Here is a 15928-nt window from a genome sequence, read left to right as displayed (position 1 = left end):
TGCCCAAGTCTGATTGATTGATTGATTGATTGATTGATTGATTCATTCATTCATTCATTCATTCATTCATTCATTCATTCATTCATTAGATTTGTATGCCGCCCCTCTCCGTAGACTCATAGACTCGCAGCAATAATAAACAATGTACAACAAATCTAATATTTAAAAGTAACTAATAACCCCTTATTTAAAAAGCAAGACATACACACAAACATACCATGCATAAACTATATAGACCTGGGGAGATGATTCAATTCCCCCATGCCTGACGACAGAGATGGATTTCTATACATTACTTTTTAAATTTCTGCAATCTTTATGCTACTGTTAGTATTATGATTATGGTTTTTTAATAGTTTTGTTCTACTTTAGTTAATGGCATTTGGGATTTTTGTAATCCACTTTGAGATCCTATTGAATAAGAAGGTAGAAGGCATTTGTTTGTTTGCTTGTTTTTTAATGAAAATTTATATGCCTGCTCAACTCACTCTTCAGGGATTCCAAGCAATGCAAGAATAAAAAAGTAGTAACCTTCCACCATTTGCCCTGGCAACAACTATCCAATGAGCCACTTGATGGGCTCCATCTCACTTTGGGGTTCCCCACCACCACCACCATAGGAAAAACCTTGTCTTCGGGGCATTGCAAAAGAGTGTCAAAATGGCAGCCACTTATGTCCACAGGAATGATGTTCCACAAAGAAAAAAACACCACACATAGATCACCACTCCTTAGGTGTGGGAACCTCTAACATTCCTCACCTCTTTATTCTGGCAGGTCAAATAGATGTGATTGGAAAAAGTAAAAACTAAAAAGTTTTTTAAAAGTTTGGACAAATTCTCTATAATACACATCTTTTTCAATATATCTGAGGTTGTCCAATCTACATATTTTATTATTTATTTATAAATTTTATGTACCGCCATTCTAGCTATCCAATTTCTTTCTTTTGTTATCTATTCTACTCATTTCCTTCTGTAACTTATTACATAGGTCTGCCAAACTATGATCACAGTGAACATTAAATGGACTAACTGTGAGAAGGGTCTTGTTCATCACCATGGATGAGTGCCTGCAAAAATTGATGGAGTTAGCAGAAATGGCTAAATTGGTTGTTTTGATCAAATAAAAAATTACTAATATTTTTATTATTTGGTTTTACTTGGAAACCACTTCTGGACTTTGTGCTTGAAGTGGGAAAACAAAACAAAACTTGGTTTTAACCAATTAGAGAGATTTGTTGTTAGAGAAATGCCTAGTTTATACTATTATGCAAAAATAAAAAGTTGAGGTTTGATTTATTCTACTGCATCAAAGGGAATCGGAAGTCAAGTCAATGCCTTTTTTTCTTCTTCCCCCCCCTTTCCCTCACTTTTCCCTTTTCCCTACTACAGTATTTACTATTTATATCCAAAACATAGTAAATAAGTTGGAATCATTATTAATTAGTAATATTTATCTTCCCAGTTCCCAAAACTACGAAGTGAACTCAAACGAGTGCTGCAGGATATTTTACTATTTAATAGACTGTTAGTGTTTTGTTAAATACGGTAGTTAAATATTCCTTGGCATTTCTGTGATAGCCTGGGATGCCTCAGCACACTGTTTGAGTATGCAGCTATTGCTTTGGCCTAGGAGCACTGTGAAAATTTTGCAGAAACACTAAAGCCACTGTGAATGAGGAAAGTTTTAAAATCTCTTATTTATCTATATAACAGATTTACTTACTTACTTACTTACTTACTTACTTACTTACTTACTTACTTACTTACTTACTTAATCAAATTTCTATGCCACCCAACTCCCCAGGGATTTAGGGCGGCTCACAACTAAATCAGGTATAGCTCAATATAAAAAATGTTACAATTTAAAATAGTTACAGTCATTCATAAATTCATGGGCCGACCTGGATAATCATCCACCCGAGGTCAATGGTCCCAGGCCTGTTGGGAAAGCCAGGTCTTTACAGCTTTCTGGATGGCTAATAAATTGGGGGTGGCACGGATCTCAGGAGATAGCTGATTCCAGAGAGCTGGAGCCACCACAGAGAAGACTCTCCCCCACGGACCCACCAGCCAACGTTGTTTAACTGACAAGACCCGAAGGAGGCCAACCCTGTGGACACTTACCAGTTGCTGGGAGGTATGTGGTAGAAGGCGGTCTCGGAGATACTCTGGCCCTGAGCTAGATGCACCACTCAATTATATTCAGTGCTATTATCATTTAAGAAAGACATTAAAAATATTTTTCACCAGCCCTAGGGTAGGGCTATTTGTGACTTTGCACGGATACTTTATTTTTTATTCCTTGATTCTTGGAATTTTCTTACATTATATTGTTTCTGCATATTTATTATAGTTTTCTATTTGTTATTGTTTCAATATTTCCTAATCACCAAAAGTTGTTCAGACAATTGAGGAAGGCTTACAAATTTACTTACTTACTTACTTACTTACTTACTTACTTACTTACTTACTTACTTACTTACTTACTTACTTACTTACTTACTTACTAGTTGGACTTATATGCTGCCCCTCTCTGTGGACTCGGGGTGGTTCACAACATCTCAATAACAAAAATACAATATGTAAACATTTGAGCAATAAAAAAAAATAAGAGGGAGTGACTGGCCCAAAGTCAGCTGGTGAAACTTTATGGGCAATGGTGGACCTAAGCCCAGGTTTTTCTGCTTGTGGTTCAGTACCTATAACAGTGCTTCATACAACATTGCACAAACAGGATGATATAGGCTCAAGAAAAGCCTAAGCAGAAAGTCAGTGTCACTCAGAAGTTTTTTCCCCAACTTATTATTTTTATATTGTATTTATTTGTTATTTATTTAAATTTATTTGCCACCCACCTCGCCATGGGGCTACTCTGGGTATATAACTCACACTCATCGTTTTGTTTATTTATTTATGAGATTTATGTATCACCTGAAACCAAAAGGACTCTAGGCAGCTTCCAGAATTTACATATAAATAAAATGCCACTTGATGTAATACTAATTAAATCAGTCATCCAATTAAGTTTGGATTTAATTAAAGTTAAATGTAGTAAGTTGAATTTATTGTATATATTAAATGAGGCACCACTGGTATAATTAATCCCTGGAGCCCTTCTGGAAGAGCCTAGTTTTCAGCTGTCCCCAGAAGCCCACAAAGCTTTGGGCTATTTTTGCCTCAAGGGCAAGCTATTCCCAAGGTTTCAGCATTACCAGGTAGACTGGATAAGAAACATGAAGAGATAATTCTACTTTATTTTAAGGTTACATTAAAGGAATTGCAAGTCTGAAAGTACAAATCTCCCGTGTTCCCCTTTATAACCTACAGACAAATTACAGAGGGTCCCTTCTGAGCCTCTTGTTCTACCCACTATCCAGCTATAGACTATGCTTTCTCTTACCTGACCATTTCCTAGGCAGCGTCTCCCAATATACCAACGATGGTGAAGCTTTTTTGCTCGGGTGTCAAAAGGGCACACGTGCAGAAAATAGCACTCGTGCATGTGCCCACGCCCATAATACAATGTCCTCTCCCACACGTGTGCACAACTACCCACACTGCCCCCTCCCAGCATGAGCATAGTGTTCACTGAAGCCATCAGAGCCTGTGGATTCCATCTGATTTTGGGCTTCCGGAGGGCGGGGAGGTCATTTTCGCTTTCCCCAAGCTTCAGGAAAGCCTCCAGAGCCTGTGGCTGGTGAAAAATGGCCCAATGGCCCAACTGGAAGTTCATTTCTGAACCATCCACAGGTTCTGGAGGCTTTCCTGAAGCCTGGGGAAGGCAAAAATGACCTCCCTGCAGCCCTCTGGAGGACTGAAAATAAGCTGGCCAGCGCACACGTGTGCTGGAGCTGACATAGGGCAATGCCGCACGTTCCCCCAGATATGACTTCCATATGTTCCATACCATAGATTTGCCGTCACAGCCATATACCTTTACCAAGATTTCTGAGGAGTCATCTCACCCCAATTGGACTAGCCTGCCCCACTAACTCAAGCAGAAGGGGCCTCCTGAAGACCCCATCTGCTAAGGAATTCCAACAGGTGGGCTCAAACAGGAGAGGCTTCTCTGCTGTATTCAGAGCTCTGTAGGTTGAAACTGTTCCTATCCTTTTGTCTTCCTGAAAGGTATTAAAACTTGGTTTTGCCAGTTAACTAAGGGCCCCAAGGGGAGGCGCTCACTGCTGAAGGTAGTTGTTGGGGTAAACAGATCTCATTTCTGTGCTATCCCTCTCTTTGATTCTAATTTTTTACACAGTCTACGGAGAGGGGCGGCATACAAATCTAATAAATAAATAATAATAATAATAATAATAATAATAATAATAATAATAATAATACAAAATTTTAAAATTTAGTTGTTTTTCTATTTACTTTACTATGTGTAAGAATCGCCTTATTAGTGAGATGGATAACATGTAAATGTAATAAAACCCTTTAGGCTCATTACTCCCACCACCCCCAGGTTCACAGGGCAAATTAACACTTGAAATGCAATTTCTCTTGGGTCAAACAAGAGTTACCAGCTCATACTTAGGAATTATTAGAGATGAATTTCTTGTAAAAGTTAGCAAAGCCCGGAAAGCGCTACCTCTTTCATATTATCACTTTTGTGTGTGTGTTTGTTCCATGATGGAATAACCTCTACTTTTGCTACATCCATCTGTATGCCTTCTATGGAGATTCTGTAGTCTAACTGAGACAGGTCAAATGCACATTTTCCCAGTTTGGAAAAGAATTAGTTGTTCCATATTTTTTGTAATACATATCTGATATAGAAGGATTGGGGTTATTTTTGAATAAATCAACATGTCATCTAAGTACACTATCACATACTTGACTAAAATTCCTGAAAATACATCATTCATGAAACTGGAAAAAACTGCTGCACAGTTAACCAAGTTTGTATATTTCAAACTTGTTCTATCTTATACAGAAATCTGTTAAATATTAAACTTTTCTGACCACTTTGAGATGAGTCGGAGTGGACTCTAAATTGTCATACTGTTCAAGTCTTTGCAAACATGAACACTGTATGGGGGGTTGCTCTCCTTTTCCTTCAGAATAGTTGCTACCTCTCCTTCTTGTTTTTTGGGTGCCAATGCAGGTGAACTGGAAGGGAAGTAAGGCCATTACTGAAATCCTTGTCCTTGTCTTTGGAATGGAGTATAAGACATGCAAGATTGCCCTTATCAGGTAGACTAGACAGGACACACTAATTCTGTTTAATTCTAAGAGTAATTCTACTTTATTGTAAGGCTACATTAAAAAAATGTGGCAAGTGTGAAAGTGCAAGTCTCCCGTTTCATCCTGAGAAATTAGGGAGGGTCCCTTCTGAGCCATGCTTTTCCCACTATCCAGCTGCTGATATACCCTCTTTTATCTGACCATTTCCTAGACAACATTCTTTCACCCTGTCTCCTAAGGGTTTTCCTCATACCATTACAAATGAGGGGGGGGGGGGCTCCTATAGAGAAAACTCATAACCAAGCCCTTCATAGGACAACGATTAGAGGAAAAATTATCAAAGTGCATCTGTGTCCAACACCTCTATCCACAGATGCAACAAAGGTGAAATAATTTCACATCGCCTTCCTTATTGCCAAAGAATAGGCTCAAATCTGGATTCTTATTTGTGTCTAGTCACATTCACTATTCACTCCTATTCACATTCACATTCATATTCACTCCTGTTCAAGAGTCACTTCATATCACAGAACCTCTCAATAAATTAGGGATCAGTGAGTTAAAAGAGGTTGCTTGAGGGTTAATCTGTTGAGCATCCTAGTTGTCCATATTCCAGAAGTTAAAAGACCCCTAACAGAATCACCTTTCAGATCTCTGGGAAACTCCATGAATGCCATCAGAATTATTTTTAAATCCATCAGGTATTTGTGGCACACCATCTTACTGGGTCCGCCTCCTTTGCAAAGGTTGGTAGCTTTAGTTAAGTCCATCACAAAGAAGTGATTTGTTGACTACAATGGTCTAGCAGAAAAATTTCCTTGAAGCAGATTGTGACACATCTGCTCTGAATTAAACACCAGATCTAAAAGTGCCAATCATGTGAATTGAACCAGCGATGACCTAGGACAGTGATGGCAAACCTATGGCACGGGTGCCATAGGTGGCATTTGGAGCCATATCTGCTGGCACCCAAGCTGTTGCCCTAGTTCAGCTCCAATGTGCACATGTGTGCCATCCAGCTGATTTTTGGCTCACAGAGGCACTGGGAGGATGCTTTTGGCTTCCAAGGAGCCTCGAGGGGACTGGGGGAGAGCATTTTTACCCTCCCCAGGCTCCAGGGAAGCCTTTGGAGCCTGGGGAGAGCGAAACACTAGCCTACTGGGCCCACCAGAAGTTGGGAAAGAGGCCTCCAGGGGGCGGGGAAAGCTGTTCTTGCCTTCCTCAGACATTGAATTATGGGTGTGGGTACTCGCGCATGCGTGATAGCGCTCGCCAACTCTCTTTTGGCACCCGAGGGAAAAAAGGTTTGTCATCACTGACCTAGGATAAGCCTGTCCTAGGACAAAATGATCATGAAATCTCAAGCCGCCACCACCATCATCCCAGGGAAAAGAGGCTGAACTTACTCTGAGTCGGCACTATGTAAAATAATCAAACAGCCCATTAAGGATGCTGCTGTCATGCAGTTGGCAGGATGGCACAAAATTAATAGGGTTTTTTATTGTGCAAACTCTATGCAACAATTAAAGTTTTGGAAAAGTATTCAACTGAGAATGTAAACTGTATCATAAAAAGGAAATTTGATTCTAAATTCACTAACCCTTGTCAATGGAAACATATTTGAAGGTTACATGCTTAGCAGGTGATCATTAGGATGTTCTTCTCAATATTTAATAAAAATTCTTCCTTTTCATTGAACCAGTGGAATAGTTTTTGTTTTTTCTAAATGAATAGCTTTTAATATAACGTAAAATGTTTATTGTATATGCACTGCTCAAAAAAATAAAGGGAACACTTAAATAACAAAATATAACTCCAAGTAAATCAAACTTCTGTGAAATCAAACTGCCCACTTAAGAAGCAACCCTGATTGACAATCAATTTCACATACTGTTTTGCAAATGGAATAGTTGTACAAATGAAATATTCAATGAGAATATTTCATTCATTCAGATCTAGGATGTGTTATTTGAGTGTTCCCTTTATTTTTTTGAGCAGTATACTTTAATCAAACTTTTTAAGAGGTTTTTTTCCCCAAGAAAAAGAAAGATGTATATTTCAGACAAGCCTAAAATGAAAGAAAGTTAGTCGGACGAAGTGTTGACACACTTTTTCATTTAATCCAATAAGGTAATTTTAAAAATCAATGAAAAGAAAAATAGAAATTCATGACTGGACTCCAGGTTATTCAGATTCTAAATTTTATTTTGTCCAAATTCAAATTCATGATCTCTCACTACATGTGTTTATCATAAAGATCTTGCTTTGCAAGCAAACACTGCCCTCTTGTGCACTAGAATTTCCAGCAGAGGATCTTGTCAAATTTTCAAAGATAAATGTTAAATAGGGAAGGGAAACAGCTTTACAAATTAAAAACAATAAAATACTTCACAAAAAGTTTCTGATCCAACAGAAGAGTGATTAACTGGAAACACACCTAAGGACTGCCTGCCTACAGTAAGTCTCAACAGCTCAGTGGAGACAGAGCTCAGTTGAGACAGACAGAATGTGTAACCAGCTTTACTCAAAAGTCAGTTTGCTTGAAATTGCAGCACAGAGCTAACCCAAAATGTTTACTTTTAAGATTAAATCCAACTGGGCTCTAAGTTTAGTTTATTTTCTTGGAAGGTCAAAGTCCTTCATTACAAAAAGGACTGAACTGGAGGTTGCAACTTCCGTCATGTGGAAGAATAGAAAATATGTTTTACCCTGCTCTTGCCGGCTACTTTCTTCCTGCCGGCTATCCAATTTTGTTTTCCACTTTAATATCACAAAGACTGAGTTAGAAACAAAGCAACCCAGCAAAAATGCACATGCAAAAAGTGGGTAATGTGTTAAGAATATGACCACCACAAATTCTCTGAATATCACATATTCTGCATAACAATGATCAAGAGGCAAACAGCATCTCAGGTTCTATATATACATGGCTATGTAATAAAAACCATATGAGCTCATTTCAAATAAATTCCTCCAAATCACTGCAAAATATTACAGAGATAATAGAATATTTTTTAAAAATAATTTCCCCAAGAAAGTATCTTTTTCTAAAACATATTTTGGGGTGAGTGATTGTAGTACTCTAGGGTATCCTGAAGGCTAACAAAATAGACAATAGTCTTGTTTTCATGATGCTTATAGTAGGAAAATTTCTCACTCTTTCACTACCAAATTAAAAATTAAATATGAGATGTAAGCCAACAATAAAATTTTAAAAAACAATGACAGGGATAACACAACAATAATCAATTGAAGAGGGGGGATCTTCTATGGTAACCTTAAATTCAATTTTCTCATCAATTTTAACTCTTTGTCCTTCCAAGATGCTCATTTCAGTAATAAAAACAGCAAAGCTCGCTATTGTTATATTCACTACCCACTTCCTTTCCCCCAACTCCATGCAATAGTTCAAAAGTCTTGGCCCTTTCAGTATAGCAGGTATAAATTAATACCCTTCCTTAAAAGAACATAGCAACAAAGTAGAAACAGACATTTGCAGCCAACAGCCTTTGAAAAGAACTGCAGGGACAAATGGTGACAACGAAGCTACGGTCAAGAGTAAAAAGGTCAAAGGTACAGACAAGTTTAAGGAATTACAACACTACACATTTGTCTATGATCCTCCCCTGAGTTCAGACAATCAGTGTCAAGCCAGATTCTGAATAGAATATTGTTAAGAATTCACTTTTTGTTTTTACTTCCATAAAAATAAACTGGAGAGACATAACAGAACGGGCTTACAAAAGTTTGCTCAAAGTCAGCTAGATAAACAGCATCTTAAAAACAGAAAGCTTAAAACAAAGAGTTCAGCAGCTAGTGCTCTGTGTGTGGGGGGCAGAGGGGGGAATCTAAGGTGAAGTAATCATGTTCTTCTATATTAGTGTGCTGACCCTTTGTAGGGCATGAAATTAACTATCAGCAAGTAAAAAATCTGCTACTTGTTAAACTACTTTGCTACACAGAGTGGTCTTAAAGTAAAATAGGGGATTGAATTTCTTCTGAAAGATTAACTTGTATAACCTCTCAGCAGGCTTTCCCTATCAATGAACTCTAGCAAAACCCACTCAGGGTTAATTGGAAATATAGACATTTTGCAGACATTTATAGAATAATTCTGAAAACTGAACTGTCTAAAAAGCCTCACCTTGACAGCTGTCCTTGAATAATGTATTTTAGCACTGGCCATTCTGAAGTGCATCCCAAAAAATCAAAACAAAAACTCTGGGACAGAAATGCAATGGAAACAGAAGCGGAGGCTAAAATTTAACATGTAAATCAAACGACTGCAAACTTAATCTTACCACCCAACCTCTTCAAAATGTCAGGGATGGAATATATCTGTACATTCTCTATTCCAGCATATAAGTAAAAAAATTATTTTGATTTAATGCATGATATGCTTTATTTCAAGGGCAAAGTCTCTAAGAAAAATGCAGGCATGGAGAATGAAATATGACTTCCATCTTCCATTTCTCTTCAATTTTGTTCAAATATTCTGCATTTATTTAAAGCTAAAGTTTTATCCCTAAGGAAGTATCTTTCTGATATCTTGAAAAGTTATCTGCAAGGTCAGGTACTGCCCAGCATAATGGAATAATGGTATCTAGAGACAACATTATTTTGAAAACCGGAGCTTTTAATCACGTGTAAACAAAGAAACTACTATCTTAAACAAGTCTGGGTCTTAAATATAAAAATATTATTAGAAACATGTGCAAAAATTAATTTAGTCCAGAAATCTTTAGTTTTATAGGTGTAATAACAATCTAGATATCATGATAAGGACTAAAAGTGTAACTCCATTAACTTAAAAATTAAAAACAGTAATATTTAAATAGATTTTCCAACAGTGAAGTAACAACAACTATCCATATTTCAAGAAATATAAATCAAAAAAGGTTTCCTCAACATACGGGTAATTTGGAGGTTAAGAATGTCAGAACTTATGAACAAGGCATATTACAAGAAGGCTGACCAGCAACATGTTCCAACATGGCTGACCGGCTGACCAGCAACATGTTCCAAACCAAAATGGCGGATGGCATTCTCCTTCCTCAAACTGATGAACTGCTGAAGCCACTCAATGGTGGCTTTCATGGGTATCATGGAGCAATGCATGCAGTTTTAATATGCAGCCTATTTTCAACGGTTTTCAGCAGTTCATAAAAGCATTGTGCAGCTTCAGAGGTTCATTGCCCTAAGAAAGAACACCATTTGTTGTTTTGAGTCAGATTTAGGTGAGAGATGAATTATGTGAATTTAATTCAGTTGGGACTAAACATGAGATTTAATTTTAACTGAAGTAATTTTAACACAAGCACTCATATTTCCAGGGTCTTTTTAGGAAATTATTCAAACCGAGGTCTCTATATCCTTGTTCTTTCTTTCTGGAATTTTTGCAATTCCAGTTTGATAGTAGAAGAACTATTTTCAACTGTACAGCTGGATTATAGTCCAAAAGTATTGTTGATCTCAATTTTACAGCAAAGTATACTTTTTATATATTGAAAAAATATCTGTCAAACAAATTGGAACTCAACACAGACATTTGACTAAATAACCTGTTCTGATTTACATAATTTTTTTACTTAGATTGAGCAATTACTCATTCTTTATCTGGGGACTACCTATACATTGGTCTGATAAATACAGAACTTTTCTGAATCTGATATAAAATAAATATAATTATTTATTAATATTTCTTTCATTTGTACCCTGCCTTTCTCAAAGTAGTTTTCAAGTACTCAAAGCTGATTTTTAAAATCCTTCTTTAATATTTGATCCACAATCATATCACAACTGAAGTGTCAACATATTACTTATAATGTAAATGTTCATATTTTATTACTTTAAAAAAAGTTATGTAAGCAAGGCAAAATCCTGAAAACTATTAATTTAATAGTTTTTACTTTTAATAAAATATTTCAACAAGGAAATAAGTAAGTCTGCTGATTTTCCAAAATCCAGAAATTAAAAATACAGTTTACAATTTTAGAATGATTAAATATTTTTAGTAACCTATTATAAAAAGCTGCTTTATGCCATGAATTTAAATGTGTAAAAATTAGTGAAATTAATTTCAAATGCTACAAGCTACCTGGACTTTGCAATAAAGAAGAGACTGCAACATAACAATTGTCGGAAATGTGTAAAGAAACATTTAAAGTCTATGTGTTGTAATCTCCATTGACTTTGTTCACTGAACAGTAATACATGTGGATTGTGTGTTTGAAAGATGTGTATTTATTTAAAGGTTTATGTCCATTTTTCCAATATTTCTTTAAATAATGGTTAAAAATAAATGAACCAACATAATCACACAATCAATATATTGTAGAAACATGAAAATATGGAAATTGCAGCAGACTCTCAGAAATTCAGATCCAAATTGTGGTATGGAGCAAATTCGTATTGCCCTGTCATATATTTATCCTATTTATAAATCATCCAATTGCAAAAATGATTCAGGACAGTATCACAAAATTTCAAAAGGGAATTCAAAACAAAAGCATGAAAACAGGAGATAGAGAGAATTACATTGTAATATAAAACAACATTTGAGAAAAATAGTGCAAGAAAAAAATCCCTAATATTTTGGTCACTTGTTTCCTATTTATACCTTTGGAAGGGAGTCAGGCATATTCTACAAAGAGCATGCTCAATTCCTTCTATTTTTCTAATGCCAAAGTGGGATTACTATACTAATCCATCAATCCTTTCATGTTGCAGCAGGATGATACATTGTGAACTGATCTCAACACTTTTTCAACCTGGACAAAAAAAGAGCTGCTGATGGATTTGGGCCTCCAGAATGTATGTTGCCTTAGCACCTGAAATTCCCATGCCATTAGTGGGGAGGAAGAGATGGCATATCCTGCCCACCTTCCTTGGCACTAGTGGATGCAGGAAAATACTTCAGATGGGAGATAACATGTGACTCTCAGACTGCCCACATGCAAAATGCTAGACTGTAGACCTGCTCTGGTTATTTCTAAACTCAAGACAGTATTTAATAAGATTGTACATGGAGTAGTTTCTATTAAATTTATCCACTTCTAAAATAAACACACTTAGGATAGGATAGAAGTCTTTTTCCTACAAAAGCAATGCTGCTTAGTCAACAGAGGAACTGGAGTCCCTGCTGGGACGGTTCACTAATATAGTGTGTCTGACCATCATCACAATTCAAAGAGAATCCTCTGGAGATTTAAGTCTCTCACATTTATATCATTCACACTTTTTCATCCACCAAAAGCATATCCCAATGCTTGCCAGAGTAAAAATACTATCAAGTGAATGAGAAAGAGTGCTCTTTTTCTGAATAGCCATTAAAAAACCCTGTTGCCACCAATTCTCTTTCGCTTGCTCTCTGATGCAACTAAATGGCTGAGTCTGTTGGATCAAATCACTCTTGAGAAGTCCAGGGAAAACATATTTGATTCTTGTAAAAATAATTGACCCTCCTTTCCAAGAATTTGTTAACACTTTCTTTTTTGGAAAGCACCATACAAACCATTGGACATCCAGTTTGTGAGCATGAACCCAAGAATATTTAATAAGTTTTGTGTGGACTTAAATCTAAGGGCAGTACAAGACCTATACCTGCCCACATCATCTTCCCTGGGCTGAGTGTGTGTGTGGGGGGGGGTTGTTTGTCCAAACAAATCCTATGGCTTAAGGTGGGCTAAAGGCTGGGTCTCCTATCCAGCAGTTTGACCACTACCATCAGGCCGGTGGTTAGTTATTTTTAGAGCTTCAATGGTGCAGTGGTTAGAGAGCAGTACTGCAAGCTACTTCTGCTGATCACCGGCTGCCAGCAGTTTTGGCAGATCGAATCTCAGTAGGCTCAAGGTTGACTTAATCTCCATCCTTCCAAGGTGGGTAAAATGAGGACCCAGATTGTTGGGGGCAACATGCTTACTTTCTGTAAACCGCTTTAGAGAGGGCTGTAAAGCACTGTGAAGCGGTATATAAATATAAGTCTAAATGCTATTGCTATTTTTTTACTCATTCTTCCTGGGGGGGGGGGGTGATAAATCCTTCAATCTCTCGGCGAGAGTAAAGTAGATGGTAAGTGAGTTCAAGCAGGACAAACGCAGCGCTGCCTACATCCCTGACCCGACGGTGCACCATTTCGCCGGCCTCCCAATTCCTTACCTCCGATAATGGTACGGATAAGGGAGGCGTGTCCCGGGCAGTCCACCAGGGTCAGCTGGAGCAGCCCAGACTCGGGCCCCAGGTGCGGAGGCAGCTCGGTGCAGAGACAAGAGAAGCCCAGGTCCAGGGTGATGCCCCGAGCTCGGCTCTGCGGCGCCCGGTCGAAAGCGGCCGTGGAGCCGATGGTGCTGAGAGCCCGGGCTAAGGCGGTCTTGCCGCTGTCGATATGGCCCAGGACGCCCACGTTGACATTCAGGCGGCGAGGGTCGCCCGACCCGGGGGCAGCAGAAGTGGCGCTCGCACCGGCCATAGAGGCTTCCTCGCTCACTCTGCTCGCTTCGCTTCCAAACTGGTCCGTTTCCCAACAGCACCCCCGCGGCAACACGCTCCGCGTTAAAGCAGTTCCAGCCAAGCGGCAGGCGCAGGGGAAAAGCTCTTTCACGAAGTCAGCGAGAGGCACAAGGAAAGCCTGAAATTGTGCCTGGTGTTGCCAAAGCCTCTTTGGCTTCCAAATAAAACTCGACTATACCCTTACTTTGTCTACGAAACTAAAGGCACACCTAAATATTCCAAGACACTATCCATAACGTTCTTCTAAAATGTCCCACTGGGACAACCATGACCTGCATAGACTGAGAATCTCCACAGATCTCTTATAAAATGCATTTTGGAAAAAATACCTATATTCATACAACTATACTGCTCAAGAAAAAAATAAAGGGAACACTTAAACAATGCAATATAACTCCAAGTAAATCAAACTTCTGTGAAATCAAACTGTCCACTTAGGAAGCAACACTGATTGACAATCAATTTCACATGCTGTTGTACACATTCAACTTTGTACAGAACAAAGTATTCAATGAGAATATTTCATTCATTCAGATCTAGGATGTGTTCTTTGAGTGTTCCCTTTTTTTTTTTTGAGCAGTATACTGTATATACTTCCTCATATTTATTCACACATTTCAATAAACTTTGGGGCAGTGCTTAAGGAAATACCAAGAAAAGCATACAATAAAAATTGAGTGTTACTTTGATTGGCTCATTAAAAATAGAATTCTTTGTTGGCCAAGTGTGATTGGACAGACAAGGAATTTGTCTTTGGTGCATATGCTCTCAGTGTACATAAAAGAAAATGAGATTAACTTAAAGAAAGAGAATAGAAACATGTAACCCCAGTTTCTGATTCCATCAGTTTGCGTAAGTGCAAACTGTCTTTTTTAACTGATGGATTTCCCATTTGTACAAATACAAAAATCATCTGTTGATTAATGACATGCTAATCAACATGCCATTAATCTTAACCTAATCCTAAACTAGTCTCCTGGTTTCAGAACTATTCAGCTATTTCATGAATGTACAAAGCTGAAAAATAAAACACAAATAGGAGTTGATAATATATTTCTTTTTCCTTATTGCTATTTAATTATCAATATAGTTGTTCTATATTATATAGAATATATATTATAGCCTGAGAAATTGCTAGTTTACCATTCTAGAATGTCCAAAATCAATCTCCAACAAAAACATGGAAGAGACAAAAAAAGAGAGAAAAACTTGATAGTGATAAGATTTACAAAGTACATCCCTTATAAATCACAAATAAAGAAACAAAAGAAATCATAAAAACGTTTTTTCTCTTTTGTTAATTTGATATAATGCCCACCTCTCAAATTTCTTTTCTTGAATGTTTTATAAATACTGCTTATTGCTAATTTTTTCCAAATCTCATGGGAGAAAGGGCAGGAAGTCAGACCTTTAGGGTAAGTTAAAATATGAAGATCACTCACACAATCTTCTTTATCCAAAAATAATATACTGTTTGACAGTTTCAGAGTTCACTATGTCCCACTGAAATTTGGAAGCTTATGTGATTCTAGGCTATGTCCTGTAACCTTAAACCTTTAGTCTAGTAAAAACTGCAGTTTCCAGTCCCTCCTTAGTTATCACATGACATCTGTGCTCAGCAACAGGTGGGTTGTTCAGACACACATGTACCAAAAGTGAGTTAACTTGCAGGGAGAATAGCAAAAGCTACATTGATTAAATAAGTTGATTAAAACTATAGAGCAAGGGTCACATTTTTCATACCATTACTTTTCTTTTTTTAGTATTTTAGGAATAAAATGCTAAAAAAAAAAAGTAGCAAAACCATCATCATCATTTTAATAAAATTTTATTCAGAAATAAATGCTTACATTTGATTATTCTTTTTCAGAAAGCTCATTCCTGGTTCCTTCCGATATAAATTTTATTCACAAACAATATTTAGAAACAAAGTAGGTGGTATTTCAGTTTTTTTCCTAATAATGCTGATTTATATCAGATGCCAGAAGTTTTGTTTGAAGCTGTTGCCTAAGCATTCTCAACCTAGTAAATAAACAATAATCTTTGTATGGTCTGAAACATGTTGTTAAAAACAACATATGAAAACTATGAAATGAAACAATAAGCTATTCTTGTAGAATGGATTCTTTTTGACACAGTGAGTCAACTCAATAGCGTTTGGGATAAAAAATGAACAATGTATGCAACATAGTTTAAATTTTTGATTTGAAACATATTTTCTGCTGCTT

The 15928-nt window shown here is 37.2% G+C and overlaps 1 protein-coding gene across 1 annotated transcript in view; it reads right to left on the bottom strand.

The window, feature by feature from the left end:
* Nucleotides 1-14132, bottom strand: part of EEFSEC (eukaryotic elongation factor, selenocysteine-tRNA specific) — a 177016-nt gene extending 162884 nt beyond the window's left edge. The window contains exon 1 of the mRNA XM_070738392.1: nucleotides 13350-14132. Within this exon, the coding sequence (XP_070594493.1) occupies nucleotides 13350-13659 (310 nt within the window). The 5' untranslated portion in view covers nucleotides 13660-14132. The remainder of the gene's footprint in view (nucleotides 1-13349) is intronic.
* Between the last annotated feature and the right edge of the window lie 1796 nt (nucleotides 14133-15928).

Source organism: Erythrolamprus reginae, chromosome 2 (assembly GCF_031021105.1).
Source record: "Erythrolamprus reginae isolate rEryReg1 chromosome 2, rEryReg1.hap1, whole genome shotgun sequence".
NCBI classification, from domain to species: Eukaryota; Metazoa; Chordata; class Lepidosauria; order Squamata; family Dipsadidae; genus Erythrolamprus; species Erythrolamprus reginae.
Note: the sequence above shows the minus strand (reverse complement) of the source record. Positions and strands in the feature narration are given on the sequence as shown.